The sequence below is a fragment of the Podarcis bocagei genome, assembly GCF_964188305.1.
Source record: "Podarcis bocagei genome assembly, chromosome: 14".
Taxonomy (NCBI): Eukaryota; Metazoa; Chordata; class Lepidosauria; order Squamata; family Lacertidae; genus Podarcis; species Podarcis bocagei.
Window position 1 is genome coordinate 2,450,439 of NC_138139.1, and position 23,455 is coordinate 2,473,893.

At 45.1% G+C, this 23,455-nt stretch overlaps 2 protein-coding genes across 6 annotated transcripts in view; one reads left to right on the forward strand and one right to left on the reverse strand.

The window, feature by feature from the left end:
* The window catches only part of TARS3 (threonyl-tRNA synthetase 3), a 29,660-nt gene extending 19,962 nt beyond the window's left edge, over window positions 1-9,698 (reverse strand). Inside the window, exons 1-5 of one of the 2 annotated variants that reach the window (XM_081170555.1) lie at window positions 9,384-9,698; window positions 8,132-8,221; window positions 2,164-2,354; window positions 1,595-1,718; window positions 288-409 (exon numbers count right to left, since the gene is read on the reverse strand). In XM_081170555.1, coding sequence (XP_081026681.1) covers window positions 288-409; window positions 1,595-1,718; window positions 2,164-2,354; window positions 8,132-8,221; window positions 9,384-9,668 — 812 coding nt within the window. In that variant the 5' untranslated portion in view covers window positions 9,669-9,698. Of the gene's footprint in view, window positions 1-287; window positions 410-1,594; window positions 1,719-2,163; window positions 2,355-8,131; window positions 8,222-8,410; window positions 8,430-9,383 lie in introns of those variants that run through there. The other variant, XM_081170556.1, reaches the window with a different exon arrangement.
* A 3,514-nt stretch (window positions 9,699-13,212) lies between these two features.
* Window positions 13,213-23,455, forward strand: part of TJP1 (tight junction protein 1) — a 378,072-nt gene continuing 367,829 nt past the window's right edge. For all 4 annotated transcript variants that reach the window (XM_081170487.1, XM_081170489.1, XM_081170490.1 and 1 more), the window contains exons 1-2: window positions 13,213-13,570; window positions 16,507-16,660. In XM_081170487.1, the coding sequence (XP_081026613.1) occupies window positions 13,228-13,570; window positions 16,507-16,660 (497 nt within the window). In that variant the 5' untranslated portion in view covers window positions 13,213-13,227. The remainder of the gene's footprint in view (window positions 13,571-16,506; window positions 16,661-23,455) is intronic.

Consider the following 23,455-nt stretch of genomic DNA (forward strand, 5'->3'; position numbering starts at 1 on the left):
AGCTCCCAACACACAGGAAAAAATAGCATAGTATGAAATTCTATAACCAATGGTTCTTTCATTAAGAATAGTCATATTTTGCCTCTACATTTCCACTGGTGAAAGGAAATGCAGGCACCAACACCTCCTTTGCAGAACACATGACTGCTACTGTGTACTGATGCTATGGTGAAGATAGTAAATATTCTAATGTAGTTTTAAGGAAGAGGTTACATTAAAACCCAAGTTTATACTTCATTTGTGCTATACCAACTCCAAAATGCCAACACTTGTTGACAAAACAATACCTGTTTTCAATGTACATGTCATAATAAAAACCATTCTCAATGGGAGGTCCATAGCACAAGCATCCACCATAATAATTTTCCATTGCTTCTCCAAGAATGTGAGCACTAGAATGCCAATAAACCTGCATGCAAAGATAAAAAATAGATCATGAGGCAATTAATTATTAGTAAGTTCCCTATTCCCCTCACAGATAGATTAGAGCTGAGCAACACACAATCAAATATTTACATTTTCCAATATGAAACCTTTGCCTGTACCATGCCCCATGTATCAGAGATGGGCAGATTTCACAATCTGTTCCCCCACCTCGAACCCTAAGGTCCATCAACCAGAGCCAGATGAAAAATGTTCACTCACAGAGTAGAGCCAATCACCTACTTGCCACCTTGAGCCAACTTCTGGGATAACATGTGGATTTGTATATCTGAGTTGCTTCAGATCAGGGGTTCAAACACAGAATTAGCTAGCAAAAATGCCTGATCAAAAGCAATCTCTTAGCATTCAAGTGTTGTAGGTAAAGAACAACAAGGTTGAGATAGAAAATTATCACCACAGATTATTATTTTTTGGTTACTCTCAATTTTACTTGCTAAAATATTAGGGATCAAAAACTCCAATCAGCTGCACATCACTCAAAGCTCTATTAGTTGGTCCTGATCTACCTGATCCATGCCATACATGATCACCTGTACATGGTTAGATAAGGCTGGCTCACATCCTAGTCTACAATATGTAACCTTTTACTTCCATCATCCCTTCTCTATTTCCACACTGCTGCTATGTGCCATCACCATACTAAATTCCACAGAGGGGACGTGGCTGCCACTGGCTGCTGGCATCTGGGTGAGGAGAGGAGCGGGCAGTATGTGGACTGTGCCTGCTGTTGTCCCCTGGCAAGCCCCAGCTCAGCCTCTCAGTGCCAGCCCCAGTCTGGGCAGCATCGCCTCTGAAGCTCGGCTGCCTGGGTCTCAAAAGCACCAGGTGAGGGAGGAAGGTGGTGCCGCCTCTGATGGGCCACAGGCTCTCGTCCTGGGCTGTCCTCGATTGACTCTGGCTTCCTTCTCACTGCCCACCCTCCTGGCGACATACCAGTGAGGGGCAGCCTCCCCCAATATTTTACTGAAGTTGGTGCCATTGCCAGGCAGCCAGTGGGAAAGCCGGGGGGGGGGGGTGCTGGCCTGCAATGGCACCCACCTCGTTCCGGCTGAAAAAAAGCCTTGCCTGTACAAGGACTTCCTTTGCTGGATCAGGACTTTTGTTTTCAAATTATTTTACAAAGAGAGAGATAAAAAAAAAGTTTACGTACAGCTTGAGCTTCTTCACTATCAAAGGTGAGCAGCTCCAAGGAAGAGTCTCTTTCCATCGGCCGATCTAAATCCCACAGTTCACCATTCACTTTGGCTATGATGGCATTATCAGCAAGTCCACGACTAAAGAGAGCAAAGGCATGCTAAAAATGTCACCTCTAAAAAACCTGCCAGAGATGTCCTCCTTTTGAGGCCATCAAACTTTTAATTCTACAGTTGCTGAGAGATGGGCTTGATGGTAGGTCAGAGAGAAAGGTACAGATGTTAAAGCTTAATTGTACATAAAATAGATGTGCAAAAAAGATAGTTTAAGCTTTAACTTGCACACAAAGTATTTTTAGCATTTCCCCCTCTCTAATCACAGCTATTATATATTTCTCTCTACGTGCTTTTTTCTGTGTGTACATGCATACATAAAATCATTAATCCAACCCCCTGCAACACAGGAATCCTGCCCACCACCATCCCTGGGTGGGCTCAAAACACTATCCTTCTGGTTAACAGCCAGACCCACTGACCCACTGCGCCATCTGAGGATGACAAAAACCCTGTCTGCAAGGAAAATTACCTAATTCGTAGAGCTAGCTGATGTGGAGTTGTTTTCCAGGATTCCCCCTCCATCTTCCTCCCGTCAACAAGAGTGATTTTGATAGGTCTGCTTTGGCTGGATGCTCTGGAACCAAGGAGAGCATCGTGCTCTTTCTTCAGTGCTTCATATAACTTCAGCCTTTCTTTGATGAAGCTTGGTTCCTGCTGTAGCTGTTAAAAAGTGTGCAGGGCAGAATGTCAGTGCAGGCCTTCAACACAAATAGGGCATGGAGAACGCATGTGAAATATTAATATTAATATTATTAATAATAATAATATCTATATGTCACCCATCTGACTGGGTTGCACCAGTTACTCTGGGCGGCTTCCAGCAAACTATAAAAACAAACTAAAACATCAATCATTAATAACTTCCCTATACAGGGAAGTTCCAATGGGAGCTGCACAATTGCATGGAAGCTCCCATTCACTGCAAATTCCCACCACCAATCACTTTCACACCTTTTCTAGACTGTATCAATAGTAGCTGTAAACACATGGGTCAGAATCGTGAACAGCTGGGACTTCATTTGACATTTCCAAATGACATTTTCAAACTGCTGTAGTTGAAAAGGAAAGTCATTATTTAGTCTAAAAGTGGCTTATATTGTTCCCTGTCAAATGGAAATGGCAAAGGCAAAAATACAAATGCGAGCTCCAGCCGTACATGCAGCTCCCATCCTCCTATATGTGTAGCTCCTCCGGACCATGATATAGAATCTCCTATAACTTTCATCCTAGCTAAGTGATAACTCATGCCTTCTTTTTAGCTAGCTGGTCCTTATATTGGACAGCACTGGACATTCGTAAAGCTCATATGTTTTAGGGTTAAGTTCCACAGAATAGAGCAAACACCATTTATTGCTGCTCATCTTCAAGACTACTTACTGAAAACTGGGAATCTGCAGATAATCATAGTCCACCTCTTGAAATCACAATTTGTATTGTAGTGGTATTCCTGTGCCTGGGTTGCAACCACCTCAGGCTGTGCACGGAAACTACTCCAAGCAAAAGATCCAAGACTGGGGAAGAGGGTTGATCCTTTCCTCCCAGCACTGTTTTCCTGATGACTTCTATCCACCCAGCAGTTATTCTTGAATCCTAATATTGTAGAACTGGAAAGAACCACAAGGACCATTGCATCCAACCCTCTGCAGTGTCAGAATCCTTTTGCCCAACTTGGTGCTTGAACATACAACCTGAGATTATCATAGAATCCTAGAGTTGGAAGAGACCACAAGGGCCATCGAGTCCAACCCCCTGCCAAGCAGGAAACACCATCAGAGCACTCCTGACATATGGATGTCAAGCCTCTGCTTAAAGACCTCCAAAAAAGGAGACTCCACCACACTCCTTGGCAGCAAATTCCACTGTCGAACAGCTCTTACTGTCAGGAAGTTCTTCCTAATGTTTAGGTGGAATCTTCTTTCTTGTAGTTTGGATCCATTGCTCCGTGTCCGCTTCTCTGGAGCAGCAGAAAACAACCTTTCTCCCTCCTCTATGTGACATCCTTTTATATATTTGAACATGGCTATCATATCACCCCTTAACCTCCTCTTCTCCAGGCTAAACATGCCCAGCTCCCTTAACCGTTCCTCATAAGGCATTCGTTTCCAGGCCTTTGACCATTTTGGTTGCCCTCTTCTGGACACGTTCCAGTTTGTCAGTGTCCTTCCTGAATTGTGGTGCCCAGAACTGGACACAGTACTCCAGGTGAGGTCTGACCAGAGCAGAATACAGTGGCACTATTACTTCCCTTGATCTAGATGCTATACTCCTATTGATGAGGCCCAGAATTGCATTGGCTTTTTTAGCTGCCGCATCACACTGTTGGCTCATGTCAAGTTTGTGGTCAACCAAGACTCCTAGATCCTTTTCACATGTACTGCTCTCAAGCCAGGTGTCACCCATCTTGTATTTGTGCCTCTCTTTTTTTTGCCCAAGTGCAATACTTTACATTTCTCCCTGTTAAAATTCATCTTGTTTGTTTTGGCCCAGTTTTCTAATCTGTCAAGGTCGTTTTGAAGTGTGTTCCTGTCCTCTGGGGTGTTAGCCACCCCTCCCAGTTTAGTGTCATCTGCAAATTTGATCAGGATGCCCTTGAGTCCATCATCCAAGTCGTTGATAAAGATGTTGAATAAGACCGGGCCCAAGACAGAACCCTGTGGCACCCCACTAGTCACTCTTCTCCAGGATGAAGAGGAACCATTGATGAGCACCCTTTGGGTTCGGTCAGTCAGCCAGTTACAAATCCACTGAGTGGTAGCATAGTCAAGACCGCATTTTACCAGCTTCTTTACAAGAATATCATGGGGCACCTTGTCAAATGCCTTACTGAAATCAAGGTAGGCTATATCCACTGAGTTCCCTTCATCTACCAGGCTTGTAATTCTGTCAAAAAACGAGATCAGGTTAGTCTGACATGACTTATTTTTCAGAAATCCATGCTGACTATTGGTGATCACAGCATTCCTTTCTAGGTGCTCACAGACTGTTTGCTTAATGATCTGCTCCAGAATCTTCCCCGCTATTGATGTCAGACTGACTGGGCGGTAATTATTTGGGTCCTCTCTTTCCCCCTTTTTGAAAATAGGGACAACATTTGCCCTCCTCCAGTCTGCCGGGACTTCGCCTGTTCTCCAGGAATTCTCAAAGATGACTGCCAGTGGTTCTGAGATCACATCTGCCAGTTCTTTTAATACTCTTGGATGCAGTTCATCTGGCCCTGGAGACTTGAATACATCTAAACTAGCCAAGTATTCTTGTACTACCTCCTTAGTTATTCTGGGCTGTGTTTCCTTTGCTGAATCATTTGCTCCAAATTCTTCAGGTCGGGCATTGTTTTCTTTATCGGAGAAGACTGAGGCAAAGAAGGCATTGAGGAGTTCAGCCCATTCTGTGTCCCCTGTTTGCATTTCACCATCTTCTCCTCTGAGTGACCCCACTGTTTCTTTGTTCTTCCTTTTGCTACGAACATACCCATAAAAGCCTTTTTTGTTGCTTTTAACCTCTCTAGCAAGCCTGAGTTCATTCTGTGCTTTAGCTTTTCTGACTTTGTGTCTACACGTGCTGGCTATTTGTTTGAATTCCTCTTTGGTGGTTTCCCCCATTTTCCATTTTTTGTACACATCCTTTTTTAATCTTAACTCAGTTAAAAGTTCTTTAGATAGCCACCCTGGCTTCTTTAGGCACCTTCCATGTTTCCGTCTCATTGGTATTGCCTGACATTGTGCTTTTATTATCTCCCTCTTAACAAACTCCCAGCCATCATGAACTCCCTTTCCTTTTAGTATTACTGTCCATGGGATCTCACCCAGCACTTCCCTAAGTTTTATGAAGTCGGCTTTCTTAAAGTCAAGAAATTGAGTCCTAGTATGCTTGGCTGCTCCTTTCCACTGTATAGTAAACTTCAGAAGAGCATGATCACTCGCGCCTAATGATCCTTCCACTTCTACCCCACTAACCAGGTCATCAACATTGGTTAGGACCAGATCTAAAATGGCTGTTCCTCTTGTTGCTTCTCCCACTTTCTGGACAATGAAGTTGTCTGCAAGGCCAGTGAGGAATCTGTTTGACCTTATGCTCTTGGCTGAGTTTGACATCCAACAAATATCCGGGTAATTGAAGTCCCCCATTACTACTATCTCCCTTCCTTTTGCATGCTTGGCCATCTGTTCCAGGAAGGCATCATCTATGTCCTCCGTTTGGCTTGGGGATCTATAGTAAACTCCCACAATGAGGTCTCTGTTATTCTTCTCTTCCTTAATTTTGACCCAAATGCTCTCAATTTGGCTTTGAGGTTCTAAATCTTGGATCTCTTCACAGGTATACACATCCCTGACATATAACACCACTCCTCCTCCTTTCTTGTCTGGTCTGTTTCTCCGAAATAGATTGTATCCCTCCATTATTACATTCCAATCGTGGGACTTATCCCACCAGGTTTCAGTGATGCCTATTATGTCATATTTAGTTTGCTGTACTAAGAGCTCAAGCTCATCTTGTTTATTTCCCATGCTTTGCGCATTAGTGTACAGACATTGAAGTCCATTAATCATTCCCCCATGTCTCTTATTTAAGGATTTTTTCCTCCCACCACTAGGTCTGCGTGCTGTTTGCTCCATTTGGTCTATGACATTTGGATGATCATCTTCATCAATTGATAGACTCCTACCTTCAGGAGCACTGTCTCCCTCCCCCACATTAGTCAGTTTAAAGCCCTCCTGATGAGGTTTCTGAGATTTTTGGCAAAAACATTTCTCCCAACCGTTGTGAGGTGCAGCCCATCGCTTGCCAGAAGTCCATCTTCAAGAAACTGCAGTCCGTGATCTAAGAATCCAAACCGTTCCTGTTTACACCATTTGCGAAGCCAGCTGTTCACTTCCACTATTTTTCCCTCTCTCCCTGGGCCACGTCGTTCAACTGGGAGGACAGATGAGATGACAATTTGTGCATTTAATTGCTTCAATTTCCTGCCCAGAGCCTCGTAGTCTCCTTTGATCTTCTGGAGGCTATTGCTTGCAGTGTCATTGGTTCCCACATGAACCAAGAGGAAGGGGTATTTGTCAGTGGGTTTTATGATTCCTTGCAGTCGTTCAGTTACATCTTGGATCTTAGCCCCGGGGAGACAGCACACTTCCCGAGACATCTTGTCAGGCCCACAGATCACTGCTTCTGTTCCCCTCAGTAGGGAATCCCCTATCACCACTACACGCCTCCTCTTAGGTTTGGTCGGGGTTCTTCCATGAGCTGTCCGTTCCAAGGTCGCCTGCACATTCCCTGAGGACTGACTTTGCTGCTCGTCTTCATATACCTGATCGACTGAAATGAGGGAGAGATCCTCAGATGGAGTCTGCTCTTCGTCTTCCATGCTAGGGGAGAGGACCTCAAAGCGATTGTGTATTTCTAAACAATCAGAGCGAACCCTGGGCCTCCTACTTCTTTGAGTCACGTTTCTCCATATATCTGGCTCCTGTGTTGATGAACTAGCCTCCTTCTCAGGGGAGTCCCCTGTCTCCTCCTTGGTGGAGACGGTGTGCTCTGTTGCTTCCAAGAAGAGTTCCAGATCTCTAATTCTTTGGAGCGTAGCTACACGTTCCTCCAGTTGCTGGACTTTGTCTTTTAAGAGGGCAATCAACATGCAATTGCTGCAGGTAAAGCTGCCTGCAACCTTTGGCAAGATGGCAAACATTGCGCAGGAACCGCAGGCGACTGCAGCTGTTCCCTCCCCCTCCATCTTGAGAACGTCGTTGGGGTGGCTACAGCGGTCCTCCATCATAAAAAGCGTGAAGACAGGACAAATAACTCCCCCCACAAAAAACCTAGGTCTCCCCCAACAAACGTTTGAGACTAGCGCCCCTAAATCTAAAAGATGGATCAAACAGCGCGCGCCGCTGCCCTGCTACCTCTGATAAGCTCCTCCCACAGCTAATCACCTTCCTCAACAGAAACCCTGCCCCCTCTGACCTTTGCACAGGGAGAACAGCTAATCAGCCACAAAGAAACACACACACAAGAAAACCCTTTTTGCTCCTTCTTCAACTGCTGCCCTGCTACCTCATGATTAAGAGCCTCATGAGCTAAAAAGAGAATCATAGAATCCTAGAGTTGGAAGAGACCACAAGGGCCATCGAGTCCAACCCCCTGCCAAGCAGGAAACACCATCAGAGCACTCCTGACATATGGTTGTCAAGCCTCTGCTTAAAGACCTCCAAAGAAGGAGACTCCACCACACTCCTTGGCAGCAAATTCCACTGTCGAACAGCTCTTACTGTCAGGAAGTTCTTCCTAATGTTTAGGTGGAATCTTCTTTCTTGTAGTTTGGATCCATCCTTTCTTGTAGAGGAAAGTTAAGGTCAAGGATCCCCACTGCCTCATCTAGTCAGCCACAACAGAGACAAAGACAATACCAAGAGTGGCTACCTGGACACCCTAAAAAGTTCACATACCTCACTTCTACATCCATCAGCAGCTTGACTTTCCTTCTTCTCCCTTTTATGTTTACTCTGGTGAACAGCAAGGTTTGCATTGGGAGGATCCTAAGTAAAGAAAACGTAGAACTACATTATATAAAAAAAATTGCCAATCCAAATGCCAGAATTAAAGTCAAAGCAAAAAAAGGGGTCAGAATTAGTAATTAAAAACACAAAAACAGAGAGGGAGTCAAGGAAGTTAATTTCCAAAGCTCAAATCTCTGAACTGTAATGCCAATTACATTACTAAAGTACCATGTATTCTAGAGATACTGTACTTCAGATCAGTCATTAACCGTTACAGGGCCTGCTGTGCCTGTAGAGATCAATATGGAAGAGACATGTTATTGCAGCTGGGGAAAATAAAGGGGGTGGGGTGGATATGTATATAATGTTATAGGTTTGGGGGGGCCCTAAACCCTAGAAATTAATAAATGGTAGGATTTTGATTAATTGGGATGTGGATGAAAGTACAAGCGGCAGAACACTGCCAGACAAGGAATGCCTGGGCTGGCCTAGCAAAGAGAAAATCTGTTAACAGGACAAGATGGCCCAAGGAGATAGAAGTTGCCAAGGTGTGTTGGAGATGACAGGAAGAGAGAGGTTTTGAGCAAAGTGTTCTGGGAAGAAGGAGAAGAAGGAGGAATAAAGAGTGGGATCCATCTTGGGCAGGCTGGGGGCGACGCCTTGGTCTCCAGGGCTGCCCTGCTGTGGGGGTCAAGCCCCTCTTGAGAGGACCATGCTGTAAGATCGGGACTCCCTCCGTGCACACCAAAGGTGTAAATAGGGGAATAAACCATCATTCTAAAAGCCACGACAGTCTCCGCCCTGTCTCCATTCGCCAAAGGACTGCAGACCCCCAGGGAGCGCCCGGACCCCCAGGAATCTTGCCGCGGCTCGGCAGAGGGGGGCGGGGGGGGCGCCCCACTTTTGTAGCAATAATCCTGTCACTGTTGGTATGGGACTGCAACTTGGCCCCCTTGGAAGCAGGTGCGCGCAGCTCCAGCTGAAGAAGCCGAAGGGAAGCGCCGGGACCCCGCCCTCCTCTCCCCGATGCTCCAGCCGAGGCGCCGGCCTCGCCGGGGGGCGCCAGGTGACCCGGGGGGGGGGTCCTCCGAAGGGAGCCCCGGCCCCGGCGGACCCAAGGCGCGCTTGACCCGAACGGGGCTCCGCTCTCTCCCGGAGCGGCCCCTGCCCGCCCCCGCCAGGCCGCCTTCTCCTCACCCACCTGCGCGGCCGCCCGAGGCTCCGGCGGAGGCCTGGTCCCGGCGCGGGCCAGCTCCGCTCCGAGGCTCCGCCGCAGGTGCCCCAGGCGGTAGCGGAGCTTCTCGTTCTCGGCCCGCAGCGCCTGCAGCCCCGGGCTCGCCTCCGGCAGCAGAGGCCCGGCCAGGCCGCCGTCGGGCCAGCGCTCCGGCTCCTTCAGGCGCGCGATCTCGGCCGCCAAGCAGCGGACCTCCTGCTCCTGCCGCGCCAGGCGGGACGCGACGCCCTCGGCCCAGGCGGCCGCCGCCATCGCCCTCGCCCTCGCCCTCGCCCGCTCCGCGGCCCGGCCTCGCAGCGAGGAGGAGGAGGGGGGGGGAGAAGGGGCGGCGGCTTCGTCCTCCCTCTCGACGTGTGGAATTCAGACACGTGGGGTTAATGAATTCAGTAAATGAGGCCAGGGCGAAAAAGAGAGAGAGAGTCTAATGCATAGGATTATTATTATTATTATTAATATTAAAGAATACATTCCTTATTTGAGGCTGATGCCTGTTCCTCCCATGAACACAGGGACACCCTAAGGAAAAGGGGGACATTCCGGGTTCAAATCAGAAACGGGGATGATGTCGGTAAATCTGGGACTGTCCCTGGAAAATAGGGACCCGTGGAGGGTCTGGAAACTTCAGCTGGCGCAAGAGGCAATGGCCAGATTGCTCACCAGAACAAGGCGGTTGGAGCACCATCCCACCCACCAGTCCTGCCCAGCTGCTTCTGGGCCCAATTCAAAGGGCTGCCTTACGGGGCTGAGGACCTCCATGCCTTAAGAGCCGCCTCTCCCCAAGCAGACCCACCCGGAGCTGCGCTTGTCCTCGGAGGCCCTTCTCTATGTCTGCCCCGCTGAGACGCTCGGAGGGCGGCAACAAGAGGACGGGCCTTTTCTGTGGTGGCTCCCCGATTGTGGAACGCTCTGCCCAGAGAGGCTCGCCTGGCGCCATCATTACTTGTCTTTAGGTGCCAGGCAAAACCATTCCTCTTTACCCAGGCCTATGGCCATTAAATAATCTGAGCCTGCAAAAGTATGGGAGAGTGGACTGTTAAGATGATTATTTTACAATTAGGCTATTTGTCAGTATGCTTATCACTGATGTTATGTGATGTGTTTTTAATGTTGTACACCACTCTGAGATCTTTTGATAAAGGGCGGTATATAAATTGAATAAATAATAATAATAATTAATTGGAATGTTGGCAGAGTTCTATGAAGCAAACAAACAACTTTGGTCCCTATAGAGGCATGTAATAGCAGCCACCAAGCACAAGATGGCGGAATTCTTGAACGTTTGGGTTTTTTAAAAATAACACCAGCCCATAGTTTCTCAGCGATAGCAATGAACATACCTTTCTTGAACCAGTTATCTAGGGAATAGCAGCCCAGCCCTAAACAATCAGTAATTGAGCACTGCCAGGAGATATACTGTAAAAATCAATTGTTTATGTATAAGATCCACATTACCTTTATAAAAAAATAGACTGAAGATCACATTTTTACCTATTGTGTACTGATTTCTCTGATTTCCAAAATTTATGAACTTTGGCACAACTCCACATCTGCCAATAAGATCCTCACTCCTTGCAGCCCCACATGATTTTGTAACGTGAGCCACACATAATATACCACCAATTAGTAACATTTAAAGAGTTCTCCCTTATGCTGACAGAAACCAGTCTAAAGGGTTGGGTGGACCAGATCTTTGTGCATGGAGAGGCACCAAGATGTTTCTCAAGAACTGACTCCTTTTCCAATTTAAGTGAATCCTGGGGCAAAAATTGTAACTGCAAAAGTAGGGAGCATATGATTGATATCATTCCCCTCCGGATGCCCTACTTAGTTTTCAGCAGGCATTTAAAAGCTGAAACATAAGGCCCCAGCTGAACCTTCAGCCAGAGTCTGCTGCCAACCAGACCAATCGGACTGCATTTTCCTGGTCCAGGCCCCACCTAAGGAAATCTTAAGCATCAGTCAGTCTCTCTCCCTCTCCCTCTCCCCTTGTCAGAGCCTGTCACCATGAATGACTGCTATGTAGGCTAGGCTTGTACTCATTTACAAAGCCCTGAGCAACTTAGGCTCAGGGAACCTCTGGGACCTCATTCGCTCAACGGCTGAGATCACCTGCAGGAGCATTGTTGGTAGTCCTTTGAGTTGGCGAGGCTTATTTGACAAGAAGAAAATGAGCCTTTGGTGTCATTGGCCCAGTATGGTGGAACACTGCCAATTCAGCACGCACTTTCTGTGCCAACTTTTAAACACCTGCTGCAAACTTTTCTCTTCCACCAGGCCTATGCAGGCAATTAAGAACACATCTTTCCATAATACTGTACTTAGCTGATTTCTGATTTTAACCTTTTCATGTTTTTGGTTTTCTGGTTTTCTGGACAATTGTTGTAAACCGCTCTGATTTATTTTTTTATCACGAATAGCAGTATAAATATTTTTAGAAATAAAATATAAATATTGTAACATGACAAGGCCTCATGGCTCTGTCAAAGAGGTCACAGAACATTTTATTTTCATTCCAAATACAAACCTTTATATATCATGTCTTCACACATCTCAACAGTTATATGCACTGAGATCATTCTGTTCACATTAGACTCTGTTTCCAAGGGACAGAGCTATCCCAGCACCCTGGCATGACGTTCCAAGCAAGATCAGAAGACATGGGAACCTGTAGGCCAGTCTTCACCAACCTGCTGCCCTCCAGAGTGTGCTGGTGCTGATGGGAGTTGTAGCCTCAAATTTCTGGAGGACAGCAGGTTGCTGAAGTCTGCTGCAGGCTGTATCTCTGCAAGTTATAAATGTGATAGTAACAGCATATGCAGTGGGAAATGGCAGAAATATATGTGAAAGTATATCTTGTGCTGGGGGCTGAAGGTGACAGTCTGATGATGATTGAGGAAGGGAGTTGCCCTGGGCAATAGAGGCAGCATGAATGTCTCAGAAATCCTGGAGAAAGCAAGCAGATCAAAAAACAAGACTGCTGCAGATTGCAGGAATTTACACGTTAAGAGGGGATGTTATACAAGCATGATCCACAGTGAATAATTACTGCTGGCAGCACACCTACATTGGAGCTGTAAGAATCTCTCTTAATCCTAATTCATTAAGTAGACACTATTTATGAGAGTTTTTTTGTATTTTATTTTATTATGGGAGTTGACCTAGTAACCAGCACATATGATAGCCATGCTCAGTGATGAAAGTTACGACTATCAGGCTTCAGGGAGAATTCTTATCATAGGTCTTTCTGTTCATAAATGTGTTGCATGGAACATATTTCCTACAAAATACTACTTAAAAGGAGCAATCATCAATCAATCATACTGTGATTGGGGTGGCAGTCCTCCCAGGGTCAAACTTGCTATAACCCTGAAGACACATCCTCTTGTCTTAACACCATTTTGTCATGGGTGATTCATCTGATATTTTGTCTACTTGAAAAAAAAACATCCTTTTCATCTTAAAAAGAGGGTCTTTTAAAGATTGGTTACAGAATTAAAAAGTAACATTGGCCCAGCTATTTTCCTGTCTCCTTCACTATGGTTGCAGAGATGCTTATTAACGCTTGTAAAGGGATAATTAGTGTAAAGTAATCCTCTTAGGGGACTGAAAGCCCTGGGCGTGGGCTTCCCCCCCTCCCTTTTATAATTTCGACATAGGCCTTTTCTATTCCAGCTGAATTGCAATAACCATAGGCAGGCAATACACCCTTGCACTCCCTCTATCCTTGCATTATGCGGCCATCGCCTGCTAAAGACTGCACAGCCCAGGCGGAGTTGGAATATCTGCATTTATTTTTAGCTTAAATGCAAACATGTTTGGATGGTCGGCTCGCTCTTGGTTTTATAACTGTACAAAACTGACAAAAAAAGATAGCAGAGAGAAGAACCGTTGGCTTGCTGATATCCTAAGCAACCACAGGGAGAGAATCGAAGCAGAGCTGGATGTGCAGAAAGTGCTGTCATATCTGGTTTATGAGAGAGTTTTTTCCTTGGAGGAGTACAAAGACATTTTGTCCCAGGAGTGCTGTGAGAAGCAAGCTGCGTATCTTTTTGAGAAACTGACTTGCAAGGGCCCCAGCGCCTTGTCCACTTTCTGTTCCGTGCTGGAGGAGGTCTGCCCCCAGTTGCTCCTTTCCATTCTCCTTGACTATCAAGGTAAGGTCATAGGTCCTGCTCTGAAATGTTCCAAGTGTGTTATTGGCAGTGCCCTCAAATCTTTCCACCCTAATGGTCTATAATTAGAGGCTACTTTCTCTCATGCTAGGCGTTTGCTCCCTTTATAGCGCTTTGTTAAAGGGAAACCCAGGAGAAGAGAGAAAACTGAGATGCAGAAAGAGAATGTGATATAGATGTAATATAAAGCAGTGTTTGTAATAGAAATAGAAGAAATAGAATTAAGAATAGAAATTCTTAAATGATTTACCTATTTATTATTACATTTATATCCCACTTTTTATCCAAGAAACTGAAGAGGGCATGCACCATTCTTCCTTTCTCCACTTTATTCTAATTAAATTGAGATGATCACTGATGCTGAATAACCCATCAGTTGATGAGAAACTTTCTCAAATTAAAAAAGAAAAAGAAAAAATCAATGATTCATCTGATTATATAGTGGCCACTTTGTTCTATATGTTTAAGTGAGTGTAATTTGCAGTGTAATATTGCCTATGAGACAGGTAGACAGATGGATAGTCAAGTTACATTCATGATAGGTTCTACCACATTTTATTTATTTATTGCGTTTATATCTCACCTTTGGCTTCAATGAGCTCAAGAAGGCTTACATGGTCCTTCCCCTCCTCATTTAACCTTCACAGCAGCCCTGTGAGGCAGGTTAGGTTGAGTGAGAGCTATTGACTGGCCCAAGGTCACTCATGGCTGAATGGGGATTTAAGCCATGGTCTCCCCATTCCTAGTCGGATACCCTAACTGCTATGCCACACCGGCTTTGAGTCATAGGATCAGTACATGAAACTATCCTTGGTTGAGTCATTACATGAAACCATCCTGACAGCTATTACTGAAAAAGGGAATGGTCAGCAGACGGTGGAAGAACAACTGCTAAAAGCAGGCTGCCAGCTCCAAGTACATGTAAATGCAACATAGCATCAGGGGCAGCTCTATTACATATCATAAAGAGATTTTGCAGGTCAACCCACAACACCTAAATCAGAATAACTGGATTGCTGCATTTGACTGAAGTCTTAATCCCATTTTCATCAGGGAAACTGGATCAGTTTCTCCTGTGCATCTTTACTCAGAAGCCTGTCCCATTGTATTCAGTGGTCTACTTTTATATGTGCTTCGAGTGCAGCCTATTTTAGCTCAAGCAGGCTGGGGACATGTGGATTTTGGTTTCATGGCACTCATGTTGCTTGGGGTTGGGAGGCTGATTTATCCCAAAATCATACATAGCCTGTGAGTTTATTGTATTGATTGCACACATCTCAAACAGAAACTTAAACGACCCAAAAGGCTTTCTATAGTAACAGCTACATTTCAGTAACCAAATGCACAGCAAGGTGTGCTGATTAAAAAATAACACACCAACATTAACTTCACTTCTGAAATAGCCACTGCTTCCTCTGCCATTATTTCACACTTGTAAACTTAATTACCTTTAAAATTGACAGTTGCAAATCCAATTATGCAATAAGGTGACGGGCCGTTTACCATAATTTATCTATGAACAGACCACTATGCATCTCTCTCTGTTTCCTTCTTATGATTTACTGGACAGTTTTATGATGCTGACAAGGATGCAAATGCAAGAAATTGTGTTTTCCAAATATCCAAGTGAATTCTCACAGGCGCTGATACAGTGTGTTCCATGTTGCCCCTGGGGACAGAGTAGGGAATCACATTAAGGAGTAAATGGGGGGGGGGAGCCTCTAGAGCAACGCTAGAATAGTTTGCAGATCATGTTTCTATCCTTCATTCACTACTTCCTCACCATTGCCATTTTGCTTTCTAAATTTTGTCCAACCTTTGAATGAAGGCACTTTTTTGTGAGGGCATCTAGATAAAAATATTATTGTGAATTCTTCACTTCCCTGAGCAGTGAGAAGTTCCAGGGTGGAGCCGCTCAGCGGAAGTTTACTTTGGACACACTGTGCCTGGACCAGCGTCCCATTCCCACAGCGCTCAGCCAGATGCCTCTGGAAAGCCCACAAGCGGCGCAGGAGGACAACAGCACTCCTGCTTGTGTTCCAAATAATGGTATTCAGAGGCATACTGTGTCCAATATGGGAGATAATATACAGTCATCATTTCAAATAGCCATTGATAACCACATCCAGTGGCGTAGCGTGGGGGGTGCAGGGGGGGCCGGCCGCACCGGGCGCAAAATCTGGGGGTTAGGGTTAGGGGGCGCAAATCCATGGGTTAGGGGGCGCAAATCCACGGGTTAGGGGACACAAATTATTTGCCTTGCCCCGGGTGCTGACAACCCACGCTACGCCACTGACCACATCAGTGGAACCTACATGCAGGTAAACAGGGCACTTCTACAGTGTTGGATATATTCTACACTGCTACAAATGAGGTCCCCCAATCCCAGCGCCTTACATCTCTCTGGGTGTCCTTATCTCTCCTAACCTGTTATTTCTTCACACACACCCCTTAGGAGTGCATCATCCTCTGCCCCTTAGCTGTTTCTGTGTTTATGATGGCAGAAGAGAGAGACACCCCCCCCCCCCAGTGTTGGATGGTTATTCCATAGGCCATAGCTTAGTGTTGGTGTGCTGCTTTGCATGCAGGAGAATCCAGGATCATCCCATGACATCTCCAGGTTAAAATATCAGGTAGTAGAATGTGGGAAGCGCCTCTGTATTTCTCTGCCTCTGTCTACCTGAGACCCTGGATAACTGGTGTCAGAGGAGACAATATAGGGCTAGACAGCTCTTTGTTTCTCATTGCACTTCTCTGCTTGTTATTGGTATTGTTAAACAGAGCTGAAAAGTGTGTGAAAAACTGCATAATTGTCTAACAAATCTGTCATAACAAATCTACATGACTGGTTTTCCATTGAACTAGAGTGACTTTGAATCGAGCACCAATAATCAAAGGAACTCTTTGTTCTAATCCAGGTGTGCTGACCAGGAGTTTCGCAGGCACATATTTCAATAATACAAAACTGAGGACAGTGCCAGATATGGACATTCATGAACCCAGCGAAGCCAGCGACCAGGAAGGAAACCCTTTGCCTGAGGATCACATAAATTTTTCCTTTGACAAACACAGGTAAAAAGTTCTACACTTGTTTCATTTTGTTCTGCTTTAGTCAATCACAGAATGCTTTCTTGCTGACCTCTGAATATTCATTGGATAGGAGGAGTTTCTTACTCTTTTCCTCCCTACAATATGTCTAAGTAAAGGAAGATGTGGAAAAAAGCAGCCTTGCATTGTGTGCATGCCTGTGTGCATTATGTGTGTGTGCATTATGCCAAGATACTGGATCTAAGAGACAGCTGTATCGCTTCTAGAGGGCCAGGTTGCCACTATGTCCAGAAATGTCCTTCAACAGCTTTGGCTGGTGCATGGTCTGTAACCTTGAAAAAGCAGGTCAGGCCCACGGGGGTGGGGGCTGGGGGTAGCTTTGAATAGTTGGTTGGTTGGGAGCACAGGACAAGGCCTTCCTTGTGATGGTGCCAACCCAATTCACAAGAAGGCTTGTCTCTCTACCCATGAGGTCTGCACCACTGAGAAGACATCTCTTTATAAACACACCGCTGAGATTTAACTGATTCCCTGTTTAAATGATGACTAGTCTCTGGTTGCTGTTTCAGTTCATTATGAATGTTTTATTTTACGTGATTGATTTGATCTTGTTCTTAATACACTGCTATTGATTGTAATATGCTTTGAGGTCCTTGAGCATGGTGAAAAAGGGGAATGACTGAATGTCATTACAAGCACACCCCCACACCCCCACACCCCCACACATACACCCTTAGGGCCCAGATCCCCCAGTAAATCATTTACACTAAGTCAGGGATCATAGAATCATAGAATCCTAGAGTTGGAAGAGACCACAAGGGCCATCGAGTCCAACCCCCTGCCAAGCAGGAAACACCATCAGAGCACTCCTGACATATGGTTGTCAAGCCTCTGCTTAAAGACCTCCAAAGTAGGAGACTCCACCACACTCCTTGGCAGCAAATTCCACTGTCAAACAGCTCTTACTGTCAGGAAGTTCTTCCTAATGTTTAGGTGGAATCTTCTTTCTTGTAGTTTGGATCCATTGCTCCGTGTCCGCTTCTCTGGAGCAGCAGAAAACAACCTTTCTCCCTCCTCTATATGACATCCTTTTATATATTTGAACATGGCTATCATATCACCCCTTAACCTCCTCTTCTCCAGGCTAAACATGCCCAGCTCCCTTAGCCGTTCCTCATAAGGCATCGTTTCCAGGCCTTTGACCATTTTGGTTGCCCTCCTCTGGACACGTTCCAGTTTGTCAGTGTCCTTCTTGAACTGTGGTGCCCAGAACTGGACACAGTACTCCAGGTGAGGTCTGACCAGAGCAGAATACAGTGGCACTATTACTTCCCTTGATCTAGATGCTATACTCCTATTGATGCAGCCCAGAATTGCATTGGCTTTTTTAGCTGCCGCGTCACACTGTTGGCTCATGTCAAGTTTGTGGCCAACCAAGACTCCTAGATCCTTTTCACATGTACTGCTCTCAAGCCAGGTGTCGCCCATCTTGTATTTGTGCCTCTCATTTTTTTTTGCCCAAGTGCAATACTTTACATTTCTCCCTGTTAAAGTTCATCTTGTTTGTTTTGGCCCAGTTCTCTAATCTGTCAAGGTCGTTTTGAAGTGTGATCCTGTCCTCTGGGGTGTTAGCCACCCCTCCCAGTTTGGTGTCATCTGCAAATTTGATCAGGATGCCCTTGAGTCCATCATCCAAGTCATTGATAAAGATGTTGAATAAGACCGGGCCCAAGACAGAACCCTGTGGCACCCCACTAGTCACTCTTCTCCAGGATGAAGAGGAACCGTTGATGAGCACCCTTTGGGTTCGGTCAGTCAGCCAGTTACAAATCCACTGAGTGGTAGCATAGTCAAGACCGCATTTTACCAGCTTCTTTACAAGAATATCATGGGGCACCTTGTCAAAAGCCTTGCTGAAATCAAGGTAGGCTACATCCACTGCATTCCCTTCATCTACCAGGCTTGTAATTCTGTCAAAAAACGAGATCGGGTTAGTCTGACATGACTTGTTTTTTAGAAATCCATGCTGACTATTGGTGATCACAGCATTCCTTTCTAGGTGCTCACAGACTGTTTGCTTAATGATCTGCTCCAGAATCTTCCCTGGTATTGATGTCAGACTGACTGGGCAATAATTATTTGGGTCCTCTCTTTTCCCCTTTTTGAAAATAGGGACAACATTTGCCCTCCTCCAGTCTGCCGGGACTTCGCCTGTTCTCCAGGAATTCTCAAAGATGACTGCCAGTGGTTCTGAGATCACATCTGCCAGTTCTTTTAATACTCTTATTAAAAGAGTATTAAATGGTGTATTAGATGGTGCTGTCTGAGCCTCCAGACTGCAGGGGGCGGCATAGTGAGGCTGTGTTGCTCACCTAACCTCTGTCTGACGGAGTCTGTGTAGTATCCTGAACTGCAGAAGGCGAGGGGCGTGACAGCAGAGAGGCTGGCGCAGTGCAAACCCACCAGCGGAGCCAATCCATTGCTCCTGCCAATACATTTGCACTGTGCCCACCTCACCACCATGTCCTTCCCCATCTCCATCCCAGGATGCAACAGCAGTTCGGCCAGATGCAGGTCAGGTGAGCAATGCAGCCCCACTACATTGTCCACTTTTGCCTCCCATCGGCCCCAGTCACTGTAGCCAATGACCAAACGTGATAGTCCTGGCTAGCTGCAGCCTGGGGTGCCACAGGTTACCCATCCCTCCCTTGACCGACCTGTGAATTCCCTTCTGTTTCAAGGTGGATTTGTGGATGTTCATATACAGTCATACCTCGGGTTACGAATGTTGCGGGTTGTGTGTTTTCGGGTTGTGGACCGTGCCAAACATGGAAGTACTGGAACGGGTTACTTCCGGGTTTCAGGGCTCACGCATGTGCAGAAACACAAAATGACATCATGCACAGAAGCACTGAATCGCGACACGTGCGAGCCAGATGTGGCGCTTCAGGCTGCGAACACTGTGGGTTGCGAACGTGCCTCCTGCACGGATCACGTTCGCAACCCAATGTATGACTATATTCAAGTACTCTGTTTTTGAGTCTCTACTCAAGCCAGGATTATTTTCATGCTTTAGTTGGTGATTTAAAAAAAAAGAAATAATTGAATTTGGCAATTTTGCATCTATACACATAAATATTCAATTTATATATTGTATTTTTTAAATAAATAAAGATCTATTCTCTTTTTTGTCACTGTAGACAGCCACCCTATAAACCATTGTTTTAAAAAAGAAATTATATAGTGTGCTAGGCAAAATGTAGTGACTTGTGTGTATAAAGAACAATATCTCCAACCAGTAACTGATCTGAACAGTCTCTGTTGTTGAAATTCTAACCTTTGCTCACTGTGTTTAATTTCTTGTTCTTCATGTTGTGCGCAGCTGAGATGAAGACATATTCACTCTACAGGGCTGTGCTTATTATATCACAATGTAAGGTCACTTACAGAAGCAAACTAATTATAAAATGCCCAAATGCTTTCTTTAAAAGAAAAGAAATGGATAAATTGAGAGTCAACTGTCAAACTGATGTACGGTGGGAATGCTTAGTAGCACTAAAATAAATAAATCAAATTAAGCCACCACAACATACATTAGGCTGTGATCCAACCTTCCTTTTCAGTTGAGTTTGTGTTTCCATTGCATAGGGGTTTAATTGGAGGGTACACAATCTTGGTGTCCTTCTTTTGTCTATTGGCCCTGGTTCAGAGATTTGTGTAGGGAAACAAGCTCCTTCCACCATTTGCCCCTGTTTGCAAGAGGCTTGTTAAAATTCAAAAGTACTTTGACGGTTAAAATGGGGGATGCAAAACTGATGAAACAATATTGTTAGGCATTCCCCACTTTTCCAAACACTGAGATGTTCCAGGGGTAGTGCTACTGGGTTCAGTTTCCTTTTGAGATGGCCTTGGAGCCTTGGGCTATCTTTGCAATATTTGTTTTATTTACAAAATAAGTAGAACACAAGTGGAGGCAAAGAGACTTGTCTACTACAGGCAGAAGGTCTCCCAGAGAGTAATTTGGGTAATACCATCCTCAGACTGCACTCCCTAAGCTGGAGTGATGCCACTTCCAAACACCATTCCAAACTGCCCCCCTCAAAAACTCACTGAGAGAGTTCCAAATATCCGAATATCCTGATCCACTGAAATGCCCACCACTATGGATAGCTGAAGGAAGTGGGTCGGTGTGATGGCCTGGGAATCTGATTCAGAATCTGAACCTGAGGAGTCCCAGCCTGTACAGGAGTCCCCGCCTCCAGGGCCGGCTGAGCCAGGGCAGGGCCTTGAATCTGAAGCGCCTGCACCTGTGCCGGATCCTCAGGAGCAGACACCAGATGTATCCACTCTGGCTCCGGAGGTGATTGAGGACCCATTGCCGGCAGGCGCGCCTCTCCCAGCCCTTTCAGGGGAAGGTGAAGCTGCCCCTGGGTCCAGTAAGCCACCGGCCTCTCCTGAGCTGCAGAGGCACAGGGCAGAGAGGCGAAGGTAACTGGGTTCTCTCAGGAGGAGTGCTCGCCTTAAGGCCAGGAGAGGCAGGTCACCTGTGGGCTGGGACCGCCCCTGGCCTCAGAGAAGATAAAGGCCAGTCAGCCCGGAGCAAGAGAAAATTTCTGCAAGGCATAAATGCAATAAACGTGCAGCAAAGGACCAAATTAAATACAGTCAAACCTCGTTCTGCATCCGCTTCGGCGAACATCAGTGGCAAACCTGGAAGTACCAGGACGGGTTACTTCTGGGTTCGCCGCTTGCACATGCACAGAAGCGCTTAATTGTGCCGCATGCGTACGCAGGCGCGGCACTTCGACATGCGTCATTTTTGGCTTGCGGACGGGCCTACGGAATGGATCCTGTAAAAGCATTTGCTGACGACTTGATAATAGCAATGAAGAACCCAAGAGAAAGTGTGCCAACAGTTATGAAGATTAACGAATTTGGGTCAGTTGCAGGCTTCAAATTAAATAAACATAAAACCAAAATGTTAGTCAAAAACATGAAAGAAGAGGATAAAAGAGAATTACAATAGTTTACAGGCCTTACGATTAGCAAGAAAATCAAATATTTAGGTATATGGATAACAGCTAAAAATATAAATTTGTACAAAGCTAACTATATACCAATCTGGAAAGAGATAAAAAGAAATTTGGAAATATGGGACAGGTTAAAATTATCATTCTGGGGTAAGATCTCAACAATAAAAATGAATGTGTTGCCCAAAATACTATTCCCCCCCAAGCCATTCCAGTAGTAGGAAGCACAAGACATTTTAAAACCTGGCAGAAGGACATAAGAAAATTTATTTGGCAGGGCAAAAGACCTAGAATTAGTTATAAACTCCTGGTGGATAGCAGAGAATCAGGAGGCTTTGCCCTGCCAAATCTTGAGCTGTATTATGAGGCTGCATGTCTATGTTGGATCAAGGAGTGGCTGATCTTAAAAAACACAGATACAGTTACCTTGGGTTAAGAACTTAATTCATTCCAGAGGTCCGTTCTTAACCTGAAACCGTTCTTAACCTGAGGTACCACTTTAGCTAATGGGGCCTCCTGCTGCCGCCGCACCACCAGAGCGTGATTTCTGTTCTCATCCTGAAGCAAAGTTCTTAACCCAAGGTACTATTTTTAGATTAGTGGAGTCTGTAACCTGAAGTGTCTGTAACCTGTATAACCTGAAGTGTCTGTAACCCGAGGTACCACTGTATATTAGATCTAGAGGACTTCAACAACAGTTTTGGCTGGCACGCCTATCTCTGTTATGAGAAAGCAAGGGTTTATGCAGTCTGGGTAAAAAAATAAGGGTATTTTGGAGCAAAAACCACCATGGTGGTTGTCACCAACAGAGGCCATGACTGCATAAAAGGTTAACATGGGAGGAAGATAATAAATTAAAACTTACATTTTTTGATGAGATAAAAAATAAAGTGACAGGCTGGCTAGAGTACCATCAAATATTTGATCTATTTAAACAAGATAAAAAGAAGGGATTCAGTAAAGAGCTTTCAAGATTTGAGAAAGACCTGATATACAATGACCAGAAAACTCTATCGAAAATGTACAAAATTTTACTAGAATGGTCGGTAAAGGACGAGGAGGTAAAGTGAGCTATGGTGAAGTGGGCAGTGGACTTAGGTCATACTATACAGTTGTCAGAGTGGGTGAAATCAATCATATTTGCTTCATCTGTTAAGAAAAGCTTTCACATATCTACTTATAAAATGAGAAACTCCAGATGGAATGATATCTTAAATAACATGTAGCCATTTACAAAAATATAAAAAGACATCTTTTTGAAGAAAATGTAACTCAGAGCCAAGCACATACGCCACCCCGACAGCCCTGCATAAATTTAAACAGTGTGGAAAACCAAGGTAACTGTTTCTCCTGCCAACCAGGCAACCAATTGGAAGCTACCAATCTTGTCTATAAATATAACTATAAGGTGACTATGGCATCAATACAAATATGAGGAAATCTTGATGAAATTGCAACCTTATTTGAAAAAAAAGCAAGTAACTGCTAATAACAGTTAGAGACACTGTCTATTTTTATGAGGGAAACAACTGATATTCTGGTCTTAATTGGTGAAAAATAACTTACCATCTTGTGTCTATTACTCCCCTCCCCCCCCCTTTTTTTGGAGATGTGGAGGCTCATTTTGAACAGTTGATAGAATCTTCAGGTTGGATCCAACGTAGCACTGAGTTAGAATTACTTAGCAGCATATTCGTTCCACTGGGGAAATGTTTTGGGCCGGCAGAGCAAGAGTAGTGCAAGAGAATGCTCAAGCAGGTTGGTGGTAATTTTGTTACATAATAGACTG